The sequence below is a fragment of the Acipenser ruthenus genome, chromosome 7, assembly GCF_902713425.1.
Source record: "Acipenser ruthenus chromosome 7, fAciRut3.2 maternal haplotype, whole genome shotgun sequence".
Taxonomy (NCBI): Eukaryota; Metazoa; Chordata; class Actinopteri; order Acipenseriformes; family Acipenseridae; genus Acipenser; species Acipenser ruthenus.
The window spans coordinates 40,879,033-40,904,533 of NC_081195.1; the positions used below are offsets into that span (position 1 = coordinate 40,879,033).

The 25,501-nt window shown below is 37.9% G+C and overlaps 1 protein-coding gene across 4 annotated transcripts in view; it reads right to left on the minus strand.

Annotated features, from left to right (window-relative positions):
• The window catches only part of LOC117414879 (plasma membrane calcium-transporting ATPase 1), a 74,694-nt gene that overhangs the window by 33,134 nt on the left and 16,059 nt on the right, over window positions 1-25,501 (minus strand). For all 4 annotated transcript variants that reach the window (XM_034024714.3, XM_034024713.3, XM_034024715.3 and 1 more), the window contains exon 2: window positions 9,978-10,403. In XM_034024714.3, coding sequence (XP_033880605.2) covers window positions 9,978-10,170 — 193 coding nt within the window. In that variant the 5' untranslated portion in view covers window positions 10,171-10,403. The remainder of the gene's footprint in view (window positions 1-9,977; window positions 10,404-25,501) is intronic.

The window sequence follows — 25,501 nt, forward strand, 5'->3', positions numbered from 1 at the left end:
GAAAATAAAGCAATCCTGTACATATGATGTCTGCTGCTACTGGTGCTGGATCTAGCGCGGGGGAGGTGGGGCCCAGACAAACAATGCAAGCGTATACTAGTAGTGCAGGAAATGCGATAAATCTCAGGCTGAAAATATAACACGGTTGATTATTGAGATGATCGCAATTGACATGCAACCAATTTCAATTGTGAAGGATAATGGATTCAACAAGTTAATGTCTTTTGTTGGGCAAGGTTACAGAGTGCCACGTCAACAAACAATTACTGCACAAATAGAAAAGATCTACACAGACTGCACTGCATCAATCAAGGGGAAAATAGTCCAAGCTGCCTACGTGGCAATTAGAACAGACTACTGGACATCCATTCATAACGAATAATATATAACTGTAACATGCCATTATTTGTCAAGATTGGATTATGCAATCTCATGTTCTTGTCCCTCAACATATGGAGGAGCGACATATGGCAGAGAATTTGAAAAATAAGATAATGTCAGTCTTTTATGAATGGATTGTCGATACATCAAAAGTCAGTGCTTGTGTGCATGATAATGCAGCTAATATTGTGAACGCCATCATTAAATTGTGATTGGGCATCAATGAGTTGCTTAGCACACATGCTGCAGCTTTCAGTCAATAATGGATTTAATTGCAATTACAAGCTTCAAATCAAGTTATTAGAGCATGCAGCATTGTCATAAGAGCTCTACAGGACAAGCAACAACAGATGGGCCTTCCACAACACAAGCTCATCCAACAGTGCAAAACAATGTGGAACTCTGAGGATGAGATCATCTACAGTTTCAAAAATCAAAAGAAAGCCAAATGAGATCTTGGAAAAGGATCCGTTGACTGCGGAGGCAGCGATATTTTTTGCTCTGGGCTCAATACCAAGAGGATGACGATCGGCTAAGTGAAACAGAGGTACGACCAGCAGCCTGCAATCCACATTCATTGTGACCCACTTGAGTGGTGGAAAATGCAATAGGATTCTTATCCAGGGATGGCAAAATTAGCGCAAAGATTTTTTAGCATCCCTGCTACTTCAGTTTCATCAGAGCACACATTTTCTGTTGCTGGTTTGCTGGTAAGCAAACTACGATCACGACTGCAAGCAGACAATGTGAACATGCTGGTATTTCTGAATAAGAACCTGTAACCTGTAACCTGTCCAGTTAAGGTTTACAATTAATCTTGCTGCTCTTATTACAAGATTAAAATCGACAATGTACAACATGCATACTTTGGTACAGTATTATAATAAAGTATTTCTGATCTACACTTTTACACAGTGTTTAAAGTGGTTTGAAAGGTGCCGGTATGCCAGCAGGGGGAGTCGAGGACTGGTTTTGGGGCGGGCGGTGGATTCCTCTACAATCTTAAATATGGCGCTATAATTGCAGACACAGAAGTCAAACATTTTCATGCAAAACCAAAGAGATGTGGGTGTCATGTTGTACAGCAGTATAATACTTATGTATAATGTTGTATATTGATTGTCGGTGTCCTACATTGAATTGTGTTTATAATTCAGTGCTAAGTGTGGAGGTCTTTTACCCAGTTCATGACCTGTAGGGTTACTGTAGTTGGACCTAAAGTAAAAAATACAGCCATGTACCAATATTAAGACAATATCAAATGTGTACTGTACAGCTCTAGTCAGTGGTCAATGTTTGACCCTGAGCAAGTCACTTAACCTCCTTGTGCTCCGTCTTTCGGGCGAGACGTAGTTGTAAGTGACTCTGCAGCTGATGCATAGTTCACACACCCTAGTCTCCAAGTTGCCATGGATAAAGGCATCTGCTAAATAAACAAATAATAATAAGTAATAATTCAAGAAAACATTAAATACAAGCATTTAGTGAACATTAGCCACTAGTTAATATATGACAAAGACCAAAATGCACAATCAATAGTAGTTAAACAATCTTTATACAAAAACTCAAGCTATTTCAAATATTTTTTCATGACAAAAGTATTGGCACACTTACATTAAGTCTGTAAAAATGTAATGGAACTAAATTACAAATATATTCATTGATTGAAAGCTATTACACAGTAATTAAGCTGCATTATAAACTCAATAGCAAGAAACAGGCAATTATTTCCAACATCTGTTTGAAGAAGAATATTTGGGCAACACAGCAGATGGTCAAGACCAATTGGATTCACATTTGAGAAAAGTACTATTTGCCAACAACAAAGGAAATTGCTACAGAAGAGTATCAAAAGAAATATGGAATACCAAAATCCACAATCAGAGCAATAATCAAGAAGTACCACAGAAACTCTTGAGAAGTGAGACATCCTAAGAAAATTACGGGTACAGCAAGTAGGAGAATCATTCAAGCAGCTTAAAAGAAAAAAAAGAAGATTTACAGTAAAAAGCATCAGGCACAATAGTGCACGAAAGAACTGCACAAATGCACCTGAACACAGAAGAGTATAAATATGAACAGGAATCTGAAGCATTCAACAAAATTCTCTGGACCAGTGAGACTAAAATATAAACTTTCCCAAAAAAGGAGTTCAGCATGGAGGAGGTTCAGTCATGATATGGGGGTGTTTTAGCAGTTCAGGGTCTGGAGACATTCATGGAAGTAAAAAATCAAATGAATGCAGCCATGTAGCAATACATTCTACAAAGTACAATGATACCATCTGCCCGTAGGCTGATTGGTAAACAGTTTATCTTCCAACACGACAACGGCCCAAAGCATAGGGCTAAGACAACACTGGAATTCTTGAAGACAAAAGACAAAAGTTCTGGAATGGCCTTCGTAATCGCCAGATTTCAATCCAACAGAAATGCTTTGGACCAATGTTAAAAAAAGCTGTAGCCACGCACTGTGTATCCAATCTGTCTGGTCTGAAGGAAATATGCAAGACAGAATGGGCCAAGATTTCACCAACAAGATGTAGGCCAATGAGCTGTTTAATTACTATAAAATGTCTGAAATCTGTAATAAAAACAAGAGGACACACAAAATAAGATGGTGTCAATATTTATTTCAATCAAAAGTATTTGTTCATGACTTTTTTTTATATATAAATGATTGTTTATTTAAAATTACTAGAAATTGTGTTTCTTTATTTTATTAAATGGTTTAAAAGTTTACCAAATGCTTAATCTGTTACCTTGAATTATGGTATATTAAGCATAGGGAGCCAACACTGTTGTCTGCGACACACACACACACACTTATAGTGCTCATTTTATTTGAAAATGTATAAATCATTGCAATGAAATAACTTTTTTTTTTTTTTAAACTGCTCCCCTTCTAAAATCGGGAGGTTTCAGCTGAAGTACCCTTTACAATTTTCGCTCACTGAATGGTACCACAGTTGCAATGAAAGGCAGAATAATCTGATTAACACATTCTTTCCTGGTTATTTATACTTTCTCACAACAGTCTGGGGCTAACTGCGGGTTTAAGACAGAATACCAAACAATAGGCTTAATTCTTAACTTAATTGCATGTCTTTGGATGCACAGAATTAAGACAGTATTTAGGAATCGCGTATTCGCTTTATATTCGGCAGTCATTATACAATGCACTGTAAATGTTTATCACATTACCATTTACTTCCCACCTCAGCATAATTGTGTGTGCCATTTGAAATGTTTACAACATCAAAAACTTTACCTCAAGATAGAACTAGAATATCTAAACAATGACATGCTTAATAAAGGGACTCCATATAACTTTGTCACTTTGCACTTTGTTTTCTTCCTTCGTTTTTGTTTTGCACATAACAAATGCATCCATTTCAAACACAGACAACAATCAACCAGCCGCTACTGCTGTTACTAAAATGTAGCCGCGGTAATAAATAAAACAAAAACCGTCAAAGTATGAGTTGTGATTAGCCTACTAATTATGTTTACTGGGGCATTTACACTTCTAAAAAACACTGTGCTTCACTGATACGACAAGTTGAAAACAGCAAAAATCATGGACCAGCGCAAACCGCTCTCCATAGGCACAAATCGGCAGACGCCTGCTTCACCTATATTAATGTGATATTGCATATTTGTTTTCATCTGCGGTTCACTTTAAGCTGCTAAAACAAAGATTACAAAAATTATACACAGTGCTTTAGAGAATATACAAAAGCGTTAAAACATTGTTTTTCTTTTTTATATTTGTGCATTTCCGAGTCGTCTTGTGTACCCCCTATGACCCTTAGGAAGTACCCCCAGGGGTAAATGCAGTAGAGAAATGAAATCAACTTAACACCTCGCGCACTACCTTAGCCACAGGCTACCGATAACAAAATAAAAATCACGCTTCTGCATTGTACACATTACTGTACAATGAAAATACATTCTAAATACTAAATTATTATTTAGTGCATTTACTTTACTGTAGCCAACTTAGTACATAATTAACTCAAAATAATTTATGTTGCCACATTATGATACTATACAGTACCTTACATATACTGCACACTTGAAATTATTATTTTTTTTTAATTTACATAGACCATTTTACAGTGTACGTGTGGCTGCAAGTGACATAGCCTACCAGTTACTTTTTTTTTCTTCTTCAAAACAAATTAAATTGCTTTACCATCAAGTTGAATAAACCTGTTGAATAATGTTACGTTAACATATTTAATATATACCCCTTTGTAGTTTTCCCCAGACAATGAAAAACTGCCCCCCTCCCCGCGATTGCAGTTACCAGGATCATGAGTAAATGACCCAGTGTTGTTAGTGGTGGAATTGGCAAACTCATTACTCAATAGGATTTTAAGGTTGATTTTAAGTGCTGCAACTTTTTTTTTTTTTTTTTTTTTTTTTTTTTTTTTTAAATCAAGAACAAACATTAGGATTATTAAAAGTACCAAAAACTAAAAATGATGCATTAAATCCAATAAATTGCCAAACATCACTTCTCTGTCCTCCTTTTCCTTTACCCCCAAAAAATGACCAATCTTTTTTCTTCTATAAAATATGTATACTGTAGCTTTAATTTTTAAATCTGAAAAACTGATGGGACTTGTCCAACGCAAGTCCAGAGGCCGAAAGGTTTGAATGCTAGCAAAGTGTTGACATTGGCTACCTACAGTACTAGCACTAATAAGTGCATAACATAATCAATGTTTTAATGCAAACTAGCAATAGTAGGACTTCAAACTTTGATGAATCGATTCACCAATATGTAAAATCTGTAAATGTAAAGCTGGATGACCAATACATTGATGCTTCTCTACCCAATCCACTGTATGCACAGTACTGCAAGTGTGACTTTCTATGAACAAGTTCCTTTCCAGATTTTAAAACTTCATTACACATTTTGTAGACATGTAAAACTACCAGCTGTAAGGTAAACAGCAACATTTAAAACAATGGGTGGGCCAACTCTACATAAAGAAATATTGGTATATTTATAAAAATATATAATTATTATAATAATAATAATAATAATAATAATAATAATAATAGACCAGGACAACAACTAATGGAGGACTGCCAAACAATCGGAGCACCATTAGAATGCTGGTAGGATAACCTTTGAATCCACAAACACCACCCCCGATGAGCGCAACATCACAGCGCATTATCCAGTCATACTGCAATGTCCAATTTAACACAACCTTACTGGACTTGCGGTCCACTGTTCAGCATGTCCTTTCTAGTGCTTAACTTTTTAATCAAAGCCATGTTACAGTAATAGCAGCTAGGTTATAAGGCTACAATATCCTTTAAGCAGAGGCTTCATCAGTGATTAGCTGTTAACGTTTGTGACAAGAACAGCAGTGAAGCATGAGCCTGCAATCTGGGTTTACAGGACATTATTATTGACAAGCATGCCTTGCCTTTTAAAACAGTATGCTGGGACAAATATCTGAATATGCGAACAAGCACTGCTTAAAATACATTCGGTGACAAAAAAAAAAAAAGACTGTGCATGTAGTCTTATATGTAATTCAAAAGGAAACCGATCCATAAATGACAAACACCCATTCTACTGTGCATTAATAGGTCATTTCATAGAATACCAGGTTTATTTTACTCCCAAGATATTCCTTTACAGTAATATCATACAAATTATCCTTTTTTTTTCCCCCCAGCCATTTAAGAATATTTGACCATGAAAAACCCATGTTCGTCCAAACAAAAAATCCTGTAGCTAGCCAGTGCACCAGAAATCAGGTCTACCCAGCATGAAGTCACAGGATGTAACCTGTAGTGTTGAAATAAATAGTCATGTAAAGTGTGTTTCAACTAATGCATCAATTATGTTACTGGACAAACATTGTAGTGCAGAGACAAATATCCAAATATTCAAACAAACATTTGACATGTATTCAAAGGCAAAAAAACGTGCTTTGCCTTGCACCGATTTCCCACCATGACAGATTCTAAAATGGCAAGTGAAAAGAGACCTCTGTTTGATGTGTGGGTTTAAATATATATATATATATATATATATATATATATATATATATATATATATATATATATATATATTATATATATATATATATATATATAAAATAAATAAAAAAGGAGGATCAACACAGTTGCACTTGACCCTCCATTTAAAAGTTTGACAGCAAAAAGTAAACAGACCACACTAGTAAGCGCCCGCATAGTGATTTCTGGGAAGAGCGTCAGAATCAAAAGGAACAGACCCCGGTACGTCACTCAGAAATGCCCAATATATATTGATGTGATTTTATGTGAAATGTAATAAGAAACAACAAAAACTATTTGTTTTTCATTGTACAACGCCTTTTCCACATTTGCTTTATTTGAACATGTCCTTTGTGTTCATCACCTGCAACATTAAGGCACATTTTGACAGGATGCAAGGTGACTCTTAGCCACGGACGGTTTACTTGGCGCCATGACCAGTGCTGCGATGTTTGACCTTGGCATTGGAAGACAAATGTAACATGACCAATAAGTTGCCACCAGTTCCATCAAAACATTACACACAAAAGACAACATTCCTCCACCCAGGAGAGCAACCGCCAAGAAAGGGAGTTAAAACCAAGCCTCGCCCAGGACAACTGGATGCTGCTAGAGACTGGAAAATGCTGGCAGATGTTGGTCAACGGCTTATTTTTCCACCTGAGCTTGCCACCACTAACCTTTGACCAGATATTGTCTTGTGGTCTGGATCAGCATGCCTTGTTCACCTGGTAGCGTTAACAGTGCCATGGGAGGATGCTGTAGATGAGGCATATGAGAGGAAGAAACTGCGGTATGCTCAACTAGCCGCTGAAGCGGAACAGCAAGGATAGAGAGTCCGGGTTTACCCAGTGGAAGTGGGTTGTCGAGGATTTGTGGCACACTCTACAACCCGGTTTCTCAGAGACGTTGGATTCAGTGGCCAAGAGTTGCGTCGAACTTATCTCAAGCAGCAGAGAGGAGCAGCGACTGGCTGTGGTTGAGACGGAAAGATTCTGGTTGGGGATCTCAAGCACAATAGAAAGAAAGAAACACTGACATACGGGTAAGTAAGCTGGGCTGAGTTGAGTGGGGGACGGAGGGGGGTTATGCTGGGACGCCAGAATTGCCGCCGAGGCCCTCTTGAGGTGTCGTGGGCTAGTCGACGAAACACTGAGGATGGAAGGTGCCCACTTGAAGACCCCAGAGATGTACCCTACTTAGCTCAATCCAGACGGTTGTCATGCTGATGCGCTGGGGAGACCGCACTGTGGTTGATCCCCGGAGCCAGCATCGCAGCCGTTGTGTGTGCTGATGTGCTAGGGAGGCAAAAATAAGCTGATCCCTGGAGCCAGCATTACACTTCAACCATCAACACCAGGCAGAAGGACATCTACATCATCATATGGAAGGAAACGCAAATGGATGGAGACACAGATGGATCACATTAGTTCACTGTAACGCTACGTCTTAGTTGGTGCTTATATTGGCAAGGGCCGAGTTCAAATCAGCATGAAGTTAACATCTACTCTCATGTAATGGAAATCAAGTTAAAAATTATACAGTTTTTGTTTGCCTGTTCAGCTACAAAAAGGCATAAATAAACCTCAGTAATTATGTTATTACTTAATGGCCACTGTTTACTGCAAAGAAACAGCAAGGAATTGTACTTTCTTCCCCCCCCCTTTAATACGGTGTTACATATAGTGGCTTTGATTGGGTTTTGCTAATGAATGAATATTCAAATATTTGTCTGAATTTTGAAAAGGCTATCAAAACATGAAAATACCATGTTTGTCCCAACACTAAAAAAGTGTCTACTTCACACAGTTCTATAAGTTTATTTTATGTTGATTGAGAGTTTTGAAGCTATAGTATGTCGGCATGCTGTGTGTAAGATACTTTAAAACAGAGTCCAATAAAATTAAATCTGCCAGCTATAGATATGGAGTATCAATAATCAGAATTGTCCTCCCCCAAAAAACAAAAGAAAAGAAAAATCAATTGTTGCATCCCTACAGTCAAGTAATACTGGGAAGCATGCCAGGTAAAACAAATAAGCATGGCCTTCAAAGTTTAGTTGCATATGCAATGATTCTAGCTTTACAGCCAACTGAAGCACTGTACACGCTTACCAGTATATTAAAAAAATATTAATATCTTTATTTTTTTATATAGCGCCTTTCATAGTGGACCACCATCACAAAGCGCTTTACAGAGGTAGGCTGTGAACTGTCCCTTACAATAGGACATTGATTTAACACACACAGGATGGAGTACAAGGAGGTTAAGTGACTTGCTCAGGGTCACACAGCGCGTCAGTCAGTGGCAGAGGTGGGATTTGAACCAGTGACCTTCTGATTACAAGCCCTGGACTTTAACCACTGGACCACACTGCCTTCTTGGGCCAATAGAATCTTTGGCGTTTGACTGCTTCAGCACAAAGCTGCACAATCATGAGCTGACAGACCAGATTCATTTATATGCTCATAGAAAGGGGATATATTTATATGCTCATAGAAAGGGTACCAAAAACAAACTGCAAGAACAATAGCTCCTGAGTGTGGTACTGCATTATAAAAAGGCGATCATTACTGATGCATTCATTTTTGAATTGCAAAAAACCCAGTGAAGTTGTCAGCTACTGCACGTAAACTACATGCAGCAGCAAGACAAACTGTAGATAAAAAATAAAAAAAATGTTGTGGCAAACAAAGAGCTGATTCACTGCTGATAAGTGGCTTCTCTTATCACATAGGGAATTTGCTCTGCAGCTTACTGTATATAGTATGTGGGACTGAACTCAAAACTAAATAGAGAATAATGAATGTGAATAACAAAAAAAAACAACAAATGTCCTACTTATAAAACAGGTTACATCAATGTAAATGTACAAGCTGATTTTATCTGGAATTTACTCTGAGCAGTGCAACAGAGCTGTACTCATTATGTATAATTGGATAGCGGATACCAGGATATTAGATGTACTGTAACATTTTTATACCCATCACAAAAATCAGCCATCTTGACCCAATCCCAGACTGAACATGCTTACAGTTATACCATACCATACAACACTCTTATTTTTAAACTGCTAGGAAGAAATTAGTATTTAACATCCCAAAGAATTCCCTAATGTGTACTAGCTTTCTACACAACAAATTATATTGAGCCTATGGAGGAAAAACAATATAGGCATATTTTTCCAATGTGATGGGATCTATATTTGTCACCTACATGATGACTGCTTTAATGAATTCCCAGGAAACAAATTGTAACTTTGATTGCAAGGTGACAATATGCTGGCAAATTGGGACCGTCAGGATGATAAGGGGACTACAGGCACAACTTTTGTACTATTCCTTAAATTAAACCTATGAACAATGATTACATTCTAAAATTCAGAACACCATTATGTACCAGTACTTCGTTAATGAGTATAATACAAAGTGATAGGCTTCAGATTTGAGCCTCAGTTTGACAAACAACAAAACAAATAAAAAAAAAAGTTTGTTATAGTACAACTCAAATTAAAAACATTTTTGTATAAAGAAAGTTCATAGTTACCTCCAACAGGTTGTGTTTTCAACCTTGAACAAAGTCCTGAAACATCTCCATAACAGTCCTCTATTTTACGTAATCCCTCTGTTCCCCGTAGTTCCATAAGATCTCGCAAATCTTTAACTGTGACTCCAAACTCTCCATCATGGTTGGCCTCTGCCACAGAGTTCTTCACACCACTGTATGAATTATTCGCCATTTCTCCTGGCCTATGTACAACACTTGTGATGAGGAAAATGTCCTTCCACAATGGAGAAAGAAATCCTTAGTAAATGTAAAACAAATATTTCCAGCAAGAGTCCCTCAAAGATGCAGACTATCAGCTGGCGGGATGCATAATGTGGACAAATTCATAGCCATTTTATCAACTGTCAGGGCTATTCTTCCATATTGACAGATGTGTTTTCACTGCTCTGCTGGATCTACAAAGATCTGAGGAAAAAGAGAAAGAAAAAATTAAAGTTACAACAAGGTCACAGGTAATACATCCAAGTCGGGGTCCTCCAATTGAGATGGCTACTGGTCTTGACCACATGTCCTGTCCAAATTATCCTGAGGCATATTCACTTTTTCAACATATATTAGCAAAGGGACAGGGCCTATTTTGAAATAAGCATGCATTTCCAAAGGAATACCCTTATTAAATATCTAAAGTTAAATAAACAACAACAACAACAGGTGAGTATACTACTCCAAGGAGAACAACAAAGCTACAGCTGAGCTCTGAAAATAGCGTGGGTATATGTACTACCAGATACTAGCACTTTTTAAATATGAAATGGTATACTTTGAGGACAAATAATCAGGACTAATTTGAGGAACACCATGGGAACCAGTATAGTATCATAGCACCTAGCTAGATTACACAAGAAAGACATGGCCATTCAGCTGCTTGTATCAAAAAGGTTTTTGCTAAGTTACTGCACACAACATATTTCTTAAAATACAACAATGGAATAGACTGTCCACATTTGCCGCTATAGAATCCCAAGTCAGTATTATACTACCTTACCTGATGATACTGTGGCATTTGACTGGTTGACACATGTTTGATTTCTTTAAATAATAATTCATTAAACTTGTCGCTCAATTGCTTTAGGCTTGTAGAATGCAATGCAAAAACACTCCCTCTCATTCGTAAGTATAAGCAGCCCCTGACCAATCTTTCAGTTTGCTTTTCACTCAGAAGTTAGTTATTTCCCCCCTCCCCCCGATGGACTCTCACTTCACGGCTTTCAAAACTGAATCAGATCGACCAGTCCCTTGGAATGTGTCGCAATTAGGGAGAGTTGAGAGAAAGAGAGAAGCAATTTCTGGAGGTCCTTTAACACTACAGTGTTTGGTGAAATGTGCATTTCCTTTTCCACGAAGCCTGCATAAAAAGGGATGTATCTAGAATGATATTCAGCAGCAGAATCCCAAGTGCCCCATTGTGTTATGCATGGCTCAGGTGGCAACTTTTCTGATGATAAATGTTGGTCTGTTGTTGACTTTCAAGAGTGGTCCAAAGATAAATTGTAAGTTGTGCAAAATAAATTATACCCATCGGTGTACAGAACACCAGGTGGATATTGTTGCGTGCATTCGTTCAATGAAATGCTTTTTGATTGCGATGTCTCCATGTTTAGGTCTCTCGATTTTTCTTTTAACGCATCAATTTATTCAAACTATCATTTATACTCATCAAAATTAGCTTTTATTTTTCTAATTCATCAAAGTGTAATGTGTTGATTTCTTATTGTGAATTTGATTACTATAAATGGAGTGGCTGCAGGGACATCTAGGGGATAGCAGTTGAATTACAATTGAAAAAAAACGGTCGTGTAAAACGCAGGACCCTAATTATAGGAAAAGGCTTGCTAAACAATTCTCAGGAAAGCCTCTTGCTTATCTAATTATACAATCTAAGGCTTCAAAAAAAAAAAAAAAAAAAAAAAAAATCTATAGCCCTGGTTTGGCTTGATGCATTCAAAACTCACCCAGAGCAGAGGAGAGCAAAACTAAAAAAATCTAAAAGCAAAACTAAAAAAATCTCCAAACTTTCCTCATAGCAACTATTTTGTGCAGCCTGTATTCAATCAAATATCCAGCATAAAACACAACAGCTGTCATCCTGTAAAAACAGGATTCCATTTGTTAAATTTCTTGGAATCACAACCAAGGAATGTACAATGCATCCCACCCACTCTGCCGGATTCCCACCCACTCTGCCGGATCCCCCCCCCCCCCCCTCTCTCTCTAAGCTGGCCGTCAACTGGACCTCACCTTCTCCAGGGCCTGATGCTCCTCCACCCTCTCTGTGACCCCTCTGGACCTCTCTGATTACTATTTTATCTATTTTTTTCTCCGTCTCTCCCCTCTCCCTCCTCCACCTACCCCCACTGTCACCTCCCGTCGTAACCTCTGCTTTCCTGTCTAACCACTCTCTGCTCTACTCTCTCCAATCTGGTTTCCGCTCTGCACGCTCCACTGAAACTGCTCTCCTGTCTGTCACTAACTCGTTAAACTCTGCCTGTGCTGCCTCCTCTCTCCTAATTCTCCTTGATCTCTCTGCTGCCTTTGACACTGTCAATCACTATTTTCCTATCCTCTATCACCGATCTGGTAATCTCTGGCAGTGCTCTGGCCTGGTTCTCCTCCTACCTCTTCGACCTCAATCTCCACACCTCATCCTCTCTTAATAGGAGTCCCCCAAGGATCAGTCTTGGGTCCTCTCCTGTTCTCTTTAACCCGCTCCCTCGGCCCCCTCATCGCATCCTACGGTTTCTCATACCATTTCTATGCTGATGATGCTCAAATCTTCCTCTCCATCCCCCCTCTGACCTCACCATCACCTCCCGTATCTCTACCTGTCCGTCTGCTATCTCCTCCTGGATGCACTCGCATCAACTCAAACACAACCCCTCTAAATCTGACCTCCTTTTCTTCCCCCTCCTCTGATCCATCTCCATTCCTCTGGAATCTACCACACGCTCTCCCTCCTCCTCAGCCAAGAACCTCAGAGTAACCCTGCACCCCGCCTCTCCTACTCCCAGCACATCTCCACTCTAGCACGCACCTGCCGATTCTTCCTGAGCAACATACGAAGAATCCGACCCTTCCTCACCAACTACTCCACGCAACATCCAGGCCCTTGTACTCCCACCTAGACTACTGCAACACCCTCCTGGCCGGCCTCCCTGTGTCCGCCACCCATCCACTCTAGCTCATCCAGAACTCCGCTGCTCGCCTGGTGTTCTCTCTGCCTCGCTTCTCCCACGCGACTCCACTGCTCCGCTCACTCCACTGGCTCCCAATCACCATTCAAATCCAGTTCAAGACTCTTGTACTTGCCTACCGATGCCTTGACCAGATTGCACCCAGCTACCTCCAGACCCTCATCTCTCTCCCTACACCCCCACCCGACCTCTCCGCTCCGCCTGCACTAGAAGACTGGCTGTACCTCCTCTATGCTCCCCTGCTTCCAGAGCCGCTCCTTCTCCACCCTCGCCCCACAGTGGTGGAACGACCTTCCTATAGATGTCAGGACTGCCCAGTCCCTGACCACCTTCCGGCACCTCCTCAGGACACACCTCTTCAAACACCTGTACAACTCAACTCTTCCTTTCTGGACAATATAGCACTCTGCTTTTAATGCACTTTAACTTTCACTTATCTGCTCCCTATTATACTGTATTTAATCTTGCACTTAACCCAATCTGTATATTTTGTATTTTACTTGCACTCGTATCTAACCCTGACGCAACTATCAACACTTACCTGCTCTTGAACTGCCCCTATATAAAATGGTACTGTGTTTTGGATTTGCTCTTATTAGGACTGAAGTCATTGTATTTTGTATCTTGCTCTTAATTGTACTGTAATTCTTGATATGTATTCTTTGTATACAACTGTAAGTCACCCTGGGTAAGGGTGTCTACTAAAAAAGAAATACATTATTATTATTATTATTATTATTATTATTATTATTATTATTATTATATGTCAATGTTTCAGGTGAGAAATACTGTACAGTAAGGGGTAATATACCAAATTCCCTTTTAATGCCCACTCTTCAAGTTAAACCATTGATCAAACCAGGGTCATTCCATACCAACTCAACCCAACCGTCTCCAATTTTGCTAGAAAAATTCACATGGGGGTTTTTGGGCCTGCTGAGTTCAGAAATGCTAATCATTTTTTTTTTTTTTTCCCCCTTAGAGCTGTGACCTGGCAAAGGTCAACCTAAAATGAAAAATCACCCTGGGCTCACTTAGACGCTATCATCATGTGTAGCACCTTGTTCGTCTCATAATGAATAGGGCTTTCAAGGGAAAAAAAAATACCAGGAGCACCTAACTAACTTTTGGCAACTTGCCAGACAGCCCAACCCTTTATGCTGTAGGGGAATGCGGGTCCTAAAATGTTAGTATTGCTGCAAGAACCTTAGGGACCACTCTTCCAAATTTTGTGAAACACTTCTGGTTTCAAGTCCCCCCTCTAAAATTTGAATTTTTGAAGTTGAAGTTTAGGCCGAAATAACTCATGTGTGGGGGGTGCTGATAACAGACAAGAATCAAACAAAACATTTTGGTACCCGCAGATTTTTGATTTTTGAAGTTGCATTCAAGTATTGCTCATGGCCACTTTGTGGAGGCTAAAGTACCACATAGTCCCAACCGAACTGCAGTTGTTCAATTTTGCATTGTCTGGGGTTAAATCTAAAATAAAGTGACGGTGTGCTTCCAGTGGCACTAGCTTGGAGCTGAGAGATTATGAACTTGCATTACAAAAGCTAATCATGTTTTCTTAAATATTGGCCACACATTAAGAATGAATTCTGGTTGAATACCACAGGAATAACACCTGAATATCACATGCACTTCCTCTTCTGAAGTAATTTATTTTGAATTCAGTCTTGTTAAATTCATGTGGATTTAATTACCTGTATTCATTCCATGTTCCTTTGTAACAAATGATCACATGTATATGGCATGAATTCATACATGCATGAATTAACACTTTTCACAATCTCACTTCACAATTAATTATGAATTTGTAGTGATTAAAGTGTTACCGATATATCTTCATCAAAGGCTTTCTGTAGCATGTCGCACATTGCAAGAATCCATATTCTGTCATTTAAGTGTGCCAAACAACCAAGTGCCAAAGGTACTATCTTTAAACTGTACAGTGTTTTGCAATCTGAAGTCTACTGCATTACTGCATAAAAAAATAAAAAAAACCCCAAAAAAAACAAACTAACCATGCTTTTTGCTAAATGCAGACAGACCCTGAACTGCATTGTTTTAATAACTGCCCAACCATTCCAAAACTGTCACTGCTTCAATACCCAGGAGTTCACAATACAATGTTCTGTGGTGTAACTTACTAAAGTAGTGCATTAAAAACTCTGTTGCTTAATTAATCGATTATAGCTATAGTAAGTTATGTGGCATAGACAGCATGACTCCTGTGCAAACAGTTGTGCTGGAATGAAACCATTAATCTCGATTTGACTGGCAGCATTAATTGAAGTATAGGTGGTTGATTTCAGAAAAAGGATATAGATCCACTTCCAATGATGTAAAAATACACCACATTTCCACATTAAAAGAATATCGATTGCGCCTTCATTTAGCTTTTTCCAGTGTTTCTGATGCAAGTGTCCAAACCAAAGATGAGCGAACAGCAAACATTTGCTAAGCATGAGTTTCAGGTTGCAGAGCAGGTCACTTGTCACAACAGTGGAAAATCATTGTGATCAGTGACTCAGAACAGACATAGCTAGCATGCTACTGTAGCACAGGAACATATTTTCTTTTAACTCTTTCCTTGATCAGTCAAGTGAGTATCTGAAGTGATCTACCTGCTTCAGGTACTATTAAAAAGGCATTTCAAGCAGCTGAAAAGACCGGTGTAACCGGAAAGTTTACTTAATGTTTAACCTGCCACTTCTAAGTAAATGTGCAAAGAAACAGCATGGAGTTACAATAGAACAGCGCATATGGAGTCAAAAAGAAAACACGGACAAATTAAAGTGAACCTTTATAATCCATGTTATTAAGCACTTTCAAAATAAGACTGATGAAGTGGTGTTCAACAATTCTGACCACAATAAATGAGTTGTTTGAAGCATCCGGTCAAGGGGCAGTGTGTCCTGAAATTCTAAGATACCAGTTTGTTCTGTTGTTCAATAAAAGGCAATGCTTCCAGTACTAGCTGTTGGCAAACTAAATTATTTTGCATGCCAGGACTTCTTCACAGAGTCAAGGACAGCAATTCCAGGGATCCCTTACTTCTGGGTTGCGGATGGAATTTTATTTTTAGCCACCCCTGTGCAATACCTTCTTTATTCTGGCAGTGCTTGAAACAATATTCTGTGAATATGTAACTTGCTTATTATACTGTATTACCTTTTTTGAAAACGAGGCCTGAATTCTCCTGCTCAACCCAAGAAAACTCCAGTAAGTCTACTGCTTCAAACCAAGTATTCAAGGTTACTGTACCACTGTTGAACAAATCAGTATTACACTATATCAATTTAAATTTTAATCCATGACCCACAGAACTATCCACGGGTTACTCAACTACAAGGGTATATCTAACATGGGATACATTTTTGTGGAATGACATGCTTCCAGGACTATATCCTATATATCTTCTATGTGCTGCTTACAGTATTTCTCAAACTGAAGCCTAGCAGAGTTGTCTGAAGGTACTGGAAAATGCACACAATAAATACCCTGCCCAGCTGTGTACCAGTTACTGTCAACGAATTGAGTAAACTATAGAGAAATAAGAGAGGTTGCAGGCTAAAATGTTTACGTCTCTCCAAAACACTAAGGAGGGCAGACTTCACAGGCCACATACTGTACAGTAGCACTATGACCAATAGGGTGCAGAATTATTTAACTGTTCATTTTAATGTTTTTAAAATGGAGAGGTCATAAGGAAAAACTTTCCAGGACATTTAATTTCATGAAGCCCTCAGTAACACAGGAACATGCTCTAGTGATAACAGCTTTTAATCTTTTCCAAACACAAGTCATTTTTCTTTTATCTTAAAATGTTATCATCAAAATTAATAGCAAACCCACGAACAGGACACAGAATATGGTCTTACTGTAAAAGATACTTGCAAAGCCCTGTGGTAGTTTTAATAGTTTTCTTTTTTTTTCCCCTCAAGGATGTTTAATGACACCTACTGCACTATATTAAGGGAATGTTAGTCATGTGGTAGTCTTCTAAATGGAAAACTTGCTTGTGTAAAAGACCAAGGTTTCACATAAACATCATAAACATGCTACAGTACTCTACATTCCCTGAACTGCATACAGTACCTACATGACGATATAGTTGTATTCATTGAAGATAATGCAAACCTAAGCGGCTATGAAAAGTCATGTAAAGTTTTGATTAAAATATGACAGCAAAAAGTGAAACGCATCTCTGCAGCCGCGGCACACTGGAAGGGACGGCTGCTTTTACTAGCAGAAGCTTGGCCACGTAATTCATAAATTGTAACCAACAGCAAATAAAAAAAAAAAGAGAGATCAAATTATTTCCATGTGAATAGGCCATAATGTTAATGTCTTTTTCAAACTTTTTTTTTTACCCTTTGGACAGTGGGGTTGATTTTACACAAAACAAGGCAAAGGCTAGTGACGGCAGGAATATGAAAATTGGAGTGCGATATTTAAATGCCAATGTATTTATCAAACTTGTTAAAACATTGGGATTTATTGGAATTCATTTTTTATACCATGTTCTATAAAAGAGAACTTATTGTTCCTTTAAACTGTTACTGCGAGGGAAGCTGTATGTATTTAAGCATTTTAACTCGATAAATGATCGATAATCTTCGGTAGAATTTGCACAATAAATCTATGTCAACGTCAGGGTTCGGTTTACAACACTAGTATCAAGATCTAAGATTCTAAAACTTTGCAAGTCTATCTTACCAGTTAGGCTAATTGGTTGGTGGAAATTTTTTTTTAGAAAATCTATGTATAACCTGCATAATCTTTTAAAATGCAGCGCCATTTATTTCTGGCACCTACCATAAAGAAAATCACTATAAAGGTTGCACTGGTGTAAAAATCGCTCCCCCCCTTTTTTGAGACTTCAGTTTTAGGAAAACACCTTTTTTTGTGTGTTTACCCCCTACATGCTCAGCACCAACACTTAAAGAAAAAAACAAAACGAAATAACCCTTGTTTGCAACATTTTATTCTATTAATAATTTGACAGCTGTTTTTTGTTAAACTGCCAATAGAAAATCTACTCTTTCAAAATAATTGGTTAAAGTAAAATTTAAGTGGAATGTCAAAATACACCAACGTAGATCTAACACTACTACTGTAAATCCATGGAGTAACAGTGTAAACCACTAACAAATGGAACTTAAATTTAAAAAGTAATTAATAGTTCACCAGTAAGTAAAATCATCACATCTGTATTAACCGATTTTCTTTAACCATGAATTTGTCTGTTTCGTCTCCAGTCACGTACCCTTTTTTCAGCATTGCAATTGCCATGCTTTGGCAAATTCAACAACTCGCAATTTCAAACCTGTTGTGTTGCATTTTCGTTTTTTTGGCTGACCGTCCTATTTTATCCTGTCTCAAAGACACATGCATTTTAATATTGCACTGCAGTTACAACAGAAGACTTAAAGTTTACTCAGCTTTCTAACTATTAGCAGTTTGCTACGGATCCCAGGAGCGGGTTCAGTCTAACTGTTGACAAATCAATGGTTCTGGAGGGAGAGAATAAGGAAATTCATAAATATGGGACAGCTATTGTGTTAACAGAAGCTATTTTTAGTTTTGAGATAACTAATGAAATTAATTAGAACAGTGGTTTTGTGTTTCTACCTAGCAACACGATCTCAATGTCGTAGATCCTGAAAAGATAAGTGATTAAAATGGTGCATTCTGGATGGTTTACGCATGCGCTAGACTAGTAGTGGTCTGCTTGTAATGTCTGAAAAAAAAAAAAAAAAGAAAAAAAAGTGCTCCATTAGTACAATGAAGGAGCTTTACTTCAGCACTGTTCACATCAAGGCAAGATCAACACTAAGAAAAAAATATTTTTGAAGCACCAAGGCCCCTACAATACAAGCCTGGCTGAATAAGAGTGTGGATTTGGTGACCGCACCTTTAATTGTGTACAGTTGTAATGGGAAACATGCTGCAGCTCCCATGCCCAGCATTAGTCCTGATCTGACAGCATGCAACACAGTCAGCTCTTAAGGATTACATGTTACCGTTTATTTTTCACTAAAAAAATTGAAATTGCAGCATGTTTGTTCTGCTATTTGATATTAAATACACCACAGCAAGCACATCGTCATATATTTTAGATATTTTCATTGGCACAATACGAGCTACATTTATTGAATGGCTTTTTTTTTTCTTTTTTTTTTTACTGCAGTTAAGTAACCTGCAGTACATTTCAATTTTTAAATTCCCTAAATATTTAGTTTTTTCCTCTCCACAGTTCATTCTTAATTACAGTCCCAAGTATTTCTATGTGTTCTGTTTTCACCTTACTGGTCAGTTTGAGAAATAAACTTTGTTTACCCTGCAACAGCTGACCTTGCTTTAGTACAAAACTCATGGCATGGTAATGTCTCAAATTACCGTGCCTGCTTCTTTGGCTGAAGAGATATTATCAGACCTTCATCTAACTAGGTAATCTGCTGTGCAATTAAATCATGCTTAAACTCCTGATGGTAAACAATGTTGCGGCTGCTAAAGAAGATGTAACAGACGAAAAAATCTGGTTTGTTACTCAAAAGTTTATTTAGGCACTCTATGATTTGACTGGCGAAAGATAATGTTGGCTTATTGGAGTTCACAAAAACTTTTCAGCTTGGTATGGTAACTTTCACTTCCTTTATTCAATTATTGAGCTTTTTGCTGCATTACAACCCTTCATTAATTATTTTCTTTAATTTTTCAGGGCATTTTGTTAATGGCATGTAAACCTTAAGTGTATTTTCATTTCTCACTGTTCTAAATTTCTTGAACGCAGCTGTTCATTTTAAGCAATTTTACACAACAGTACTCGCACATGTTTGGTTACCATCACAACTGTTGCATGAAACTGGGGTTACCATATTCTGCTGGTCATGCAACACCTCTCTGCACCCAAGCATTTGCTTATCAACTGACAAGGGCTTTCTTCTTAAAGGCGTACAGCCTTTATACATGAACCCCCAATATCTAAGCACCCGGGTACATATTTTTACAAAGTGAATATGCTTTTTTTTTTGGTGCATATGTACAGCTATTATGTACTATGTAACACCTTACAGTAAGATAATAAGACAAGAAATTGACTGAATTTTAATACCCACAAAATCAATCTCTCTTTTTTTTTTTTTTTTTTTTAAATAAAAGTAGCCTGCGCAAACATAGTATTAGGTGGTGTATTACACCAGTTGCCAGCTTATTTTGAAAACCCTGACTAGGTCACATGGTGCGAAAGCAGCTTGGAGCGATTATTGTACTGTACAGTATATACTATACTATAGACCTATATTAAACAATCTGCTGTTATTGCAATAGTCAGGGTTCTCCCCAGGCCTTTTCAGCCGAGCAGGTGAAGTAGCAGTCGCCACCCGGCTGAAAAAACCTGATCCGCTCGTCTTGCAGATGCTACTGTGCCTTTAACAATAAGGATTGATTGGGTGCTTCTAGCAGACTAGATCAGTTATGTTTTGCTGGGAGAAACTCTTGTAATCACATGGACAGCTGTGTTATGTCTTGACACAACATTTAACCAATCAGAGTTGAAGGGGAGGGTTTTCTGTGTTAAGCACTTTGAGAGGCTAAAACGTTAAAATGACTTAAAAATAAGATTATTTTCAAACCAAAAATAGTGACAATAAATGCAGGGTTTTCAAAATAAGCTGGAGATCGCCGCAATCCACCGCCTAATACTACATTTCCGCAGGCTACTTTTTTTTTGTGTGAACTCCAATAAACCTACGTTCTCTTTCCTAGGCTAAATCGTAGAGTGCCAAAATTTATGGTTTTTATTATGGTAATTTACCATAATAAAAAACAGTAATGAAAAAGCAAAATGTAGAACATAAAAAAGAGCAACCAGATATAGCAGGGCTGGGCAATTCAGGTCCTGGAGGGCCGGTTTCCCTCCTGATTTTTTGTTCCAACTGTACCCTAAATTATTTAATTGGACCAATTAAGTACTTATTAGAAGCTTAATTGGTCAGCTGGAACAAAACACCAGGAGGGACAGCGGCCCTCCAGGACCATAATTGCCAATCACTGAAATAGTCACATGAAAGACAACACATTATTCAAATTCTTTGTCGTATTATATATTTAAGGTAAGGCTAGTTTATTTTTCAGTTAAAAGTGCTCCCGGCTATAATGTTCTGCCACCTGGCTGTACACAATTCTGGGGATAACCCTGAATGATCAATGCTTCATATTAGAGCTCTCCAATCCTGGAGGGCAGGTGTCCCTCCTAGTTTTTGTTCCAACTGTACACTAAATTATTTAATTGGACAAATTAAGCTTCTAATAAGCACTTAATTGTCTACTTAAGTAATTTAGGGTACAGTTGTAACAAAAACACAGGAGGGACAACGGCAATTGTTTTGGCAATTGTTTTTTTGAGGTTAGGCGCCATTGGCGACTGCAACACAAAAATGCTGCATCTCCCTTTAAAAGCATGTGTCAGTGTTTCAATGAAGTGAAGTTTGAGGCAACAATTTGATTAAATACAATTCCAGGTTCTGGTGTTTAAGTGGTTCAATTTAATAATTAGGGACATGATTAAAACAAAAACCTGGCCTGGTCATATCAATACTGCAGAGAGGTGCTGTACATGTATTAACACCGGCAGAATATTGTAACCCCAGTTTCATGCAACAGTTGTGATGGTGACCAAATGTACTGTTGTGTAAAATTTAGCTTGAAATGAACATTTGTCAAGAAATTTAGAACAAGAACAACAAAAAAAAAAATACTCTTAAAATGTGTCCATTACACACATGCCATTAACAAAATGCCTTGAAATCTTAAAATAAAATCATTTTAATGAAAGGCTGTAGCAGCAAAAACCTCAATAATTAAACACCAGTCAATTGACCAGTCAAATCGTTGGGTGTCTAAATAAAGTTGAGTTAACACAAACGGATTGTTTTTGTCTGTTGCATCTTCTTTAGCAGCTGCAATTATCCCAGCTAGATTTGGTTACATTGTTTACCTTTGGGAGTTTAAGGATGATTTCATTGCATAGATTCTCTAGATGATGAGCCAACAATATCTCTTCAGCCAAAAAAGCAGGCACGGTAATATAAGGCGTTATCATAATGAAATAGTAATGTAGTGTGAGTTTTGTACTAAAGTAGGGTCGGCTGTTGCAGGGAATGTTTTCTTACTATGCTTATAAATTTCTAGCATCAGATGAGACAGCTAGCTATCAATTCATCACTTACATCCTGTAGTGATAACATTTATTTGAAAGCAATGGTTGCATAATCAATTTGCAGAATACAATAATATGCACATAAAAATGCTTTTTGCATTTAATGCAAAGTAACCCGAAGCACATACAATATAAAATGTTTATTGTGGGGAACTCTCCCTCCTAACTACTGTACCACAAAAAAAGTACCCAGCTCAATAGAATTTCTTTAACACCCAATGTCACAACACCGCGTGAATTGGGCGTTGACTCGATTGCAGGATGTGGTAACAAATTATTCTCTTTTAGGGCACACGGCTGAGGTGGTGCATGACACTCCGAACACAATATTTGAGTGTGATCTACTATATGTACATAACCATAATGAAAAAAAAGACCATTAGTAAAATCCAGAACTAAAAATACATTTTAAAAAATGGCTGCAATTTTTATACTGGGAATGATGTTTTGGGGAAAAGATATCTTTTATAAGAAAGTTCATCCCAATGGAATACTAAAATGCAATGCTATAGTAGCTGCATATGGGTATACCAAAAATGCGTACCAGCATAACAGCCGAAGGAATCTTGGTACAGAGGAAACTATTTGAGGAGAAAGCTGTTTGGGGTCAAAGTATATTGTTTGCAGATCAAAGTATATTCTGCTCTACAGTAACTCAAGTGGCTTCTCAATGTTTGTTTATTTTTTTTTATTTTTTTAATTCATTACTGAGAAGTTTTTCCAGCTTACAATACCAGTAATACTCTTTTGGCTATAATATTATGCAAGATAAATTCCATTACACATCCTATTTTATTTATAAAATGCTAGAATTAAAAAATATGTTAAAAGTAATGTGGATGTTGAATTAATTTAAGTGCAGGTGGTCTGTGGTATACATGTATCCAAATCTGAAGTGATGCATATCATTAAAGTCGAGTTAGTGAAGGATCAGTGAACTAAAACAAATTATGGAAGTACACACCCTAAACACATCTGACAGAACTTAATCCAGCAAGGACTTACACAAATGACTAGTAAAAACAAAACAGCCTGGCAAGTAATGAAATATATTAAAGGCTACTTCCTCTGCCAACATTAGATTTAAAGTCTGCTGCCAATATGTGCAATGCATTGGAAGACGTTGTATTGCATTAATAACAACAACAATATTGAAGGAAACTGATGTACTGCTGTATTAGACTGACTTTGGTGGAGTTTCCATGCATTTTTTTTTTTTTTTTTTTTAGCTCAAGACATTTGCTTGAGAAAAATATCTTGTGTAAAATGCTTTTTTGGGTTTCCATTCGCTCAGTTCATTTTACTCGAGTAAACCGGGCTTTTCACCCGACGTCATGCAAATGAAGGGGAAAGGTGGGGGTGGATATGTAAATTAGCTATGCGTACTCATGCTGTTTCTGAAGATTACTAGTGAAATTTTGTGAAAATGTGGTTTCCATACGCAGAGAACTGGTACACAAGTGAATCTCAGGGGTGGAAAGTAACGCAGTAGAAATACTTTGGTTACACGAGCGGTTCCCAAACTGTGGTCTGCGGCCCAAAGGTGGGCCGCAACACAGTCCGGGGGGGGGGGGGGGGGGGCGCAGGAGCAATTATATTATGTATTTTTTTCTATTAATAGCAAAAAGCAGGCGCTGGCGGCAGCTGTAACTGTAGAAACTGTAAGCGTGATGTCGAGCGCGTGCTCTGACAATAGGGTAGTGTTAAGGTCATGTGATTGCTCTGCTGGCATATGTAAAAAGTGTGTTCAGTATTAATAAAATTACAATATGTCGAATCCGCAACCAAAGAATACGTTTTGCAAAGTATAAAGAACAAAAATGGCAGCTACAAGAGTCTGAATGCATTTGTACCGTGGGCTTAAGTTTTGAGGTGCTAGAATGTTTTTTTTCTTTTGTAGAAACGTTATCATACTAACTTTTGTAATTGACAACATTCATATAAAAAATACATTGATGCCTATGATGAATACGTTTTGTGACAAGCTATTAACATTTAAAATATTGAGTACTTTGATGTATGTTTCAATATTAACTCACAGAACATTATAGCTGGGTGCACTTAACGGAAAAAATAAAACGTGCCTTTTACCTTAAATATATAGTACGACAAAGAACTAGAACTTGTCTTTCATTGACTATATCTGGTTGCGCTTTTTTATTTTCTACATTTTCTTATGGTAAATGACAGCCCTTATTTAGGCACTGTACAATTTGACTGGGGAAAGATAACGTAGGTATATTGGAGTTCACAAAAGTGAATACTGTAGGTCTGCAGGACTTTTTTCCCCCCCAGGCGGATTTCCACGGGTAGAATTTAAGGGCGGCTACTTTTTACTTCTGATACTTGAGTACTTTTACGATATGATACTTTTGTACTTTTACTCAAGTAGTTTTCTAGAAGGATACTTTGATTTTTACTCAAGTAACATGTTTTAATACTTTTTCCACACCTGGTGAATCTAAGCTGCTATAATGAAGAAAAATACCTTGTGCCTGGTTGGTTAATAATGTGTTTTACTGCTCTTGCCCAAATTGTTTTTTATAAATGTCATTGGCGGGGTGGCATGTCGTTAGTATTGAATCCGTTTCAACTAATTTATCTTACGACTCATTTATTAAAAATTAACGGAGAGGTATAAAATGAAACTGACCTACACAGTTATTGCAGATCACCATGGCTGAAAAACTGCTTCTAAAGCCGGTTTTCTAACGCTCTGTTCCACGTATGCTGCCAAGGCTGTCTGGATTAGGAATAGTGGATGTTTTCCCTTTGTTTCGGGAGCTTGCGGGCTAGCGTCATTTCATGTCACCAGGGCAATGTTCAGCATTATAGTGGAACTGGTAAAGGAAGATATGCAGCCAAAAATGAATTACGTACTGCCTCCTCTGCCAGTAGAAAACAAAGTGGGGATTGCTCTGTATAGGCTGGCATTCTCAGCCGAGTGGTAGTTGGCAATGTGTTTGGGGTGCATAAAACCACAGTTCATCGCTGTATTTACAAGTGTGTCAACTCCCTTGTTCAGAGGCACTGTAACACATACATAGCAATGCCAGGTGTAACTGAAGCAAAAAGCATTGCTC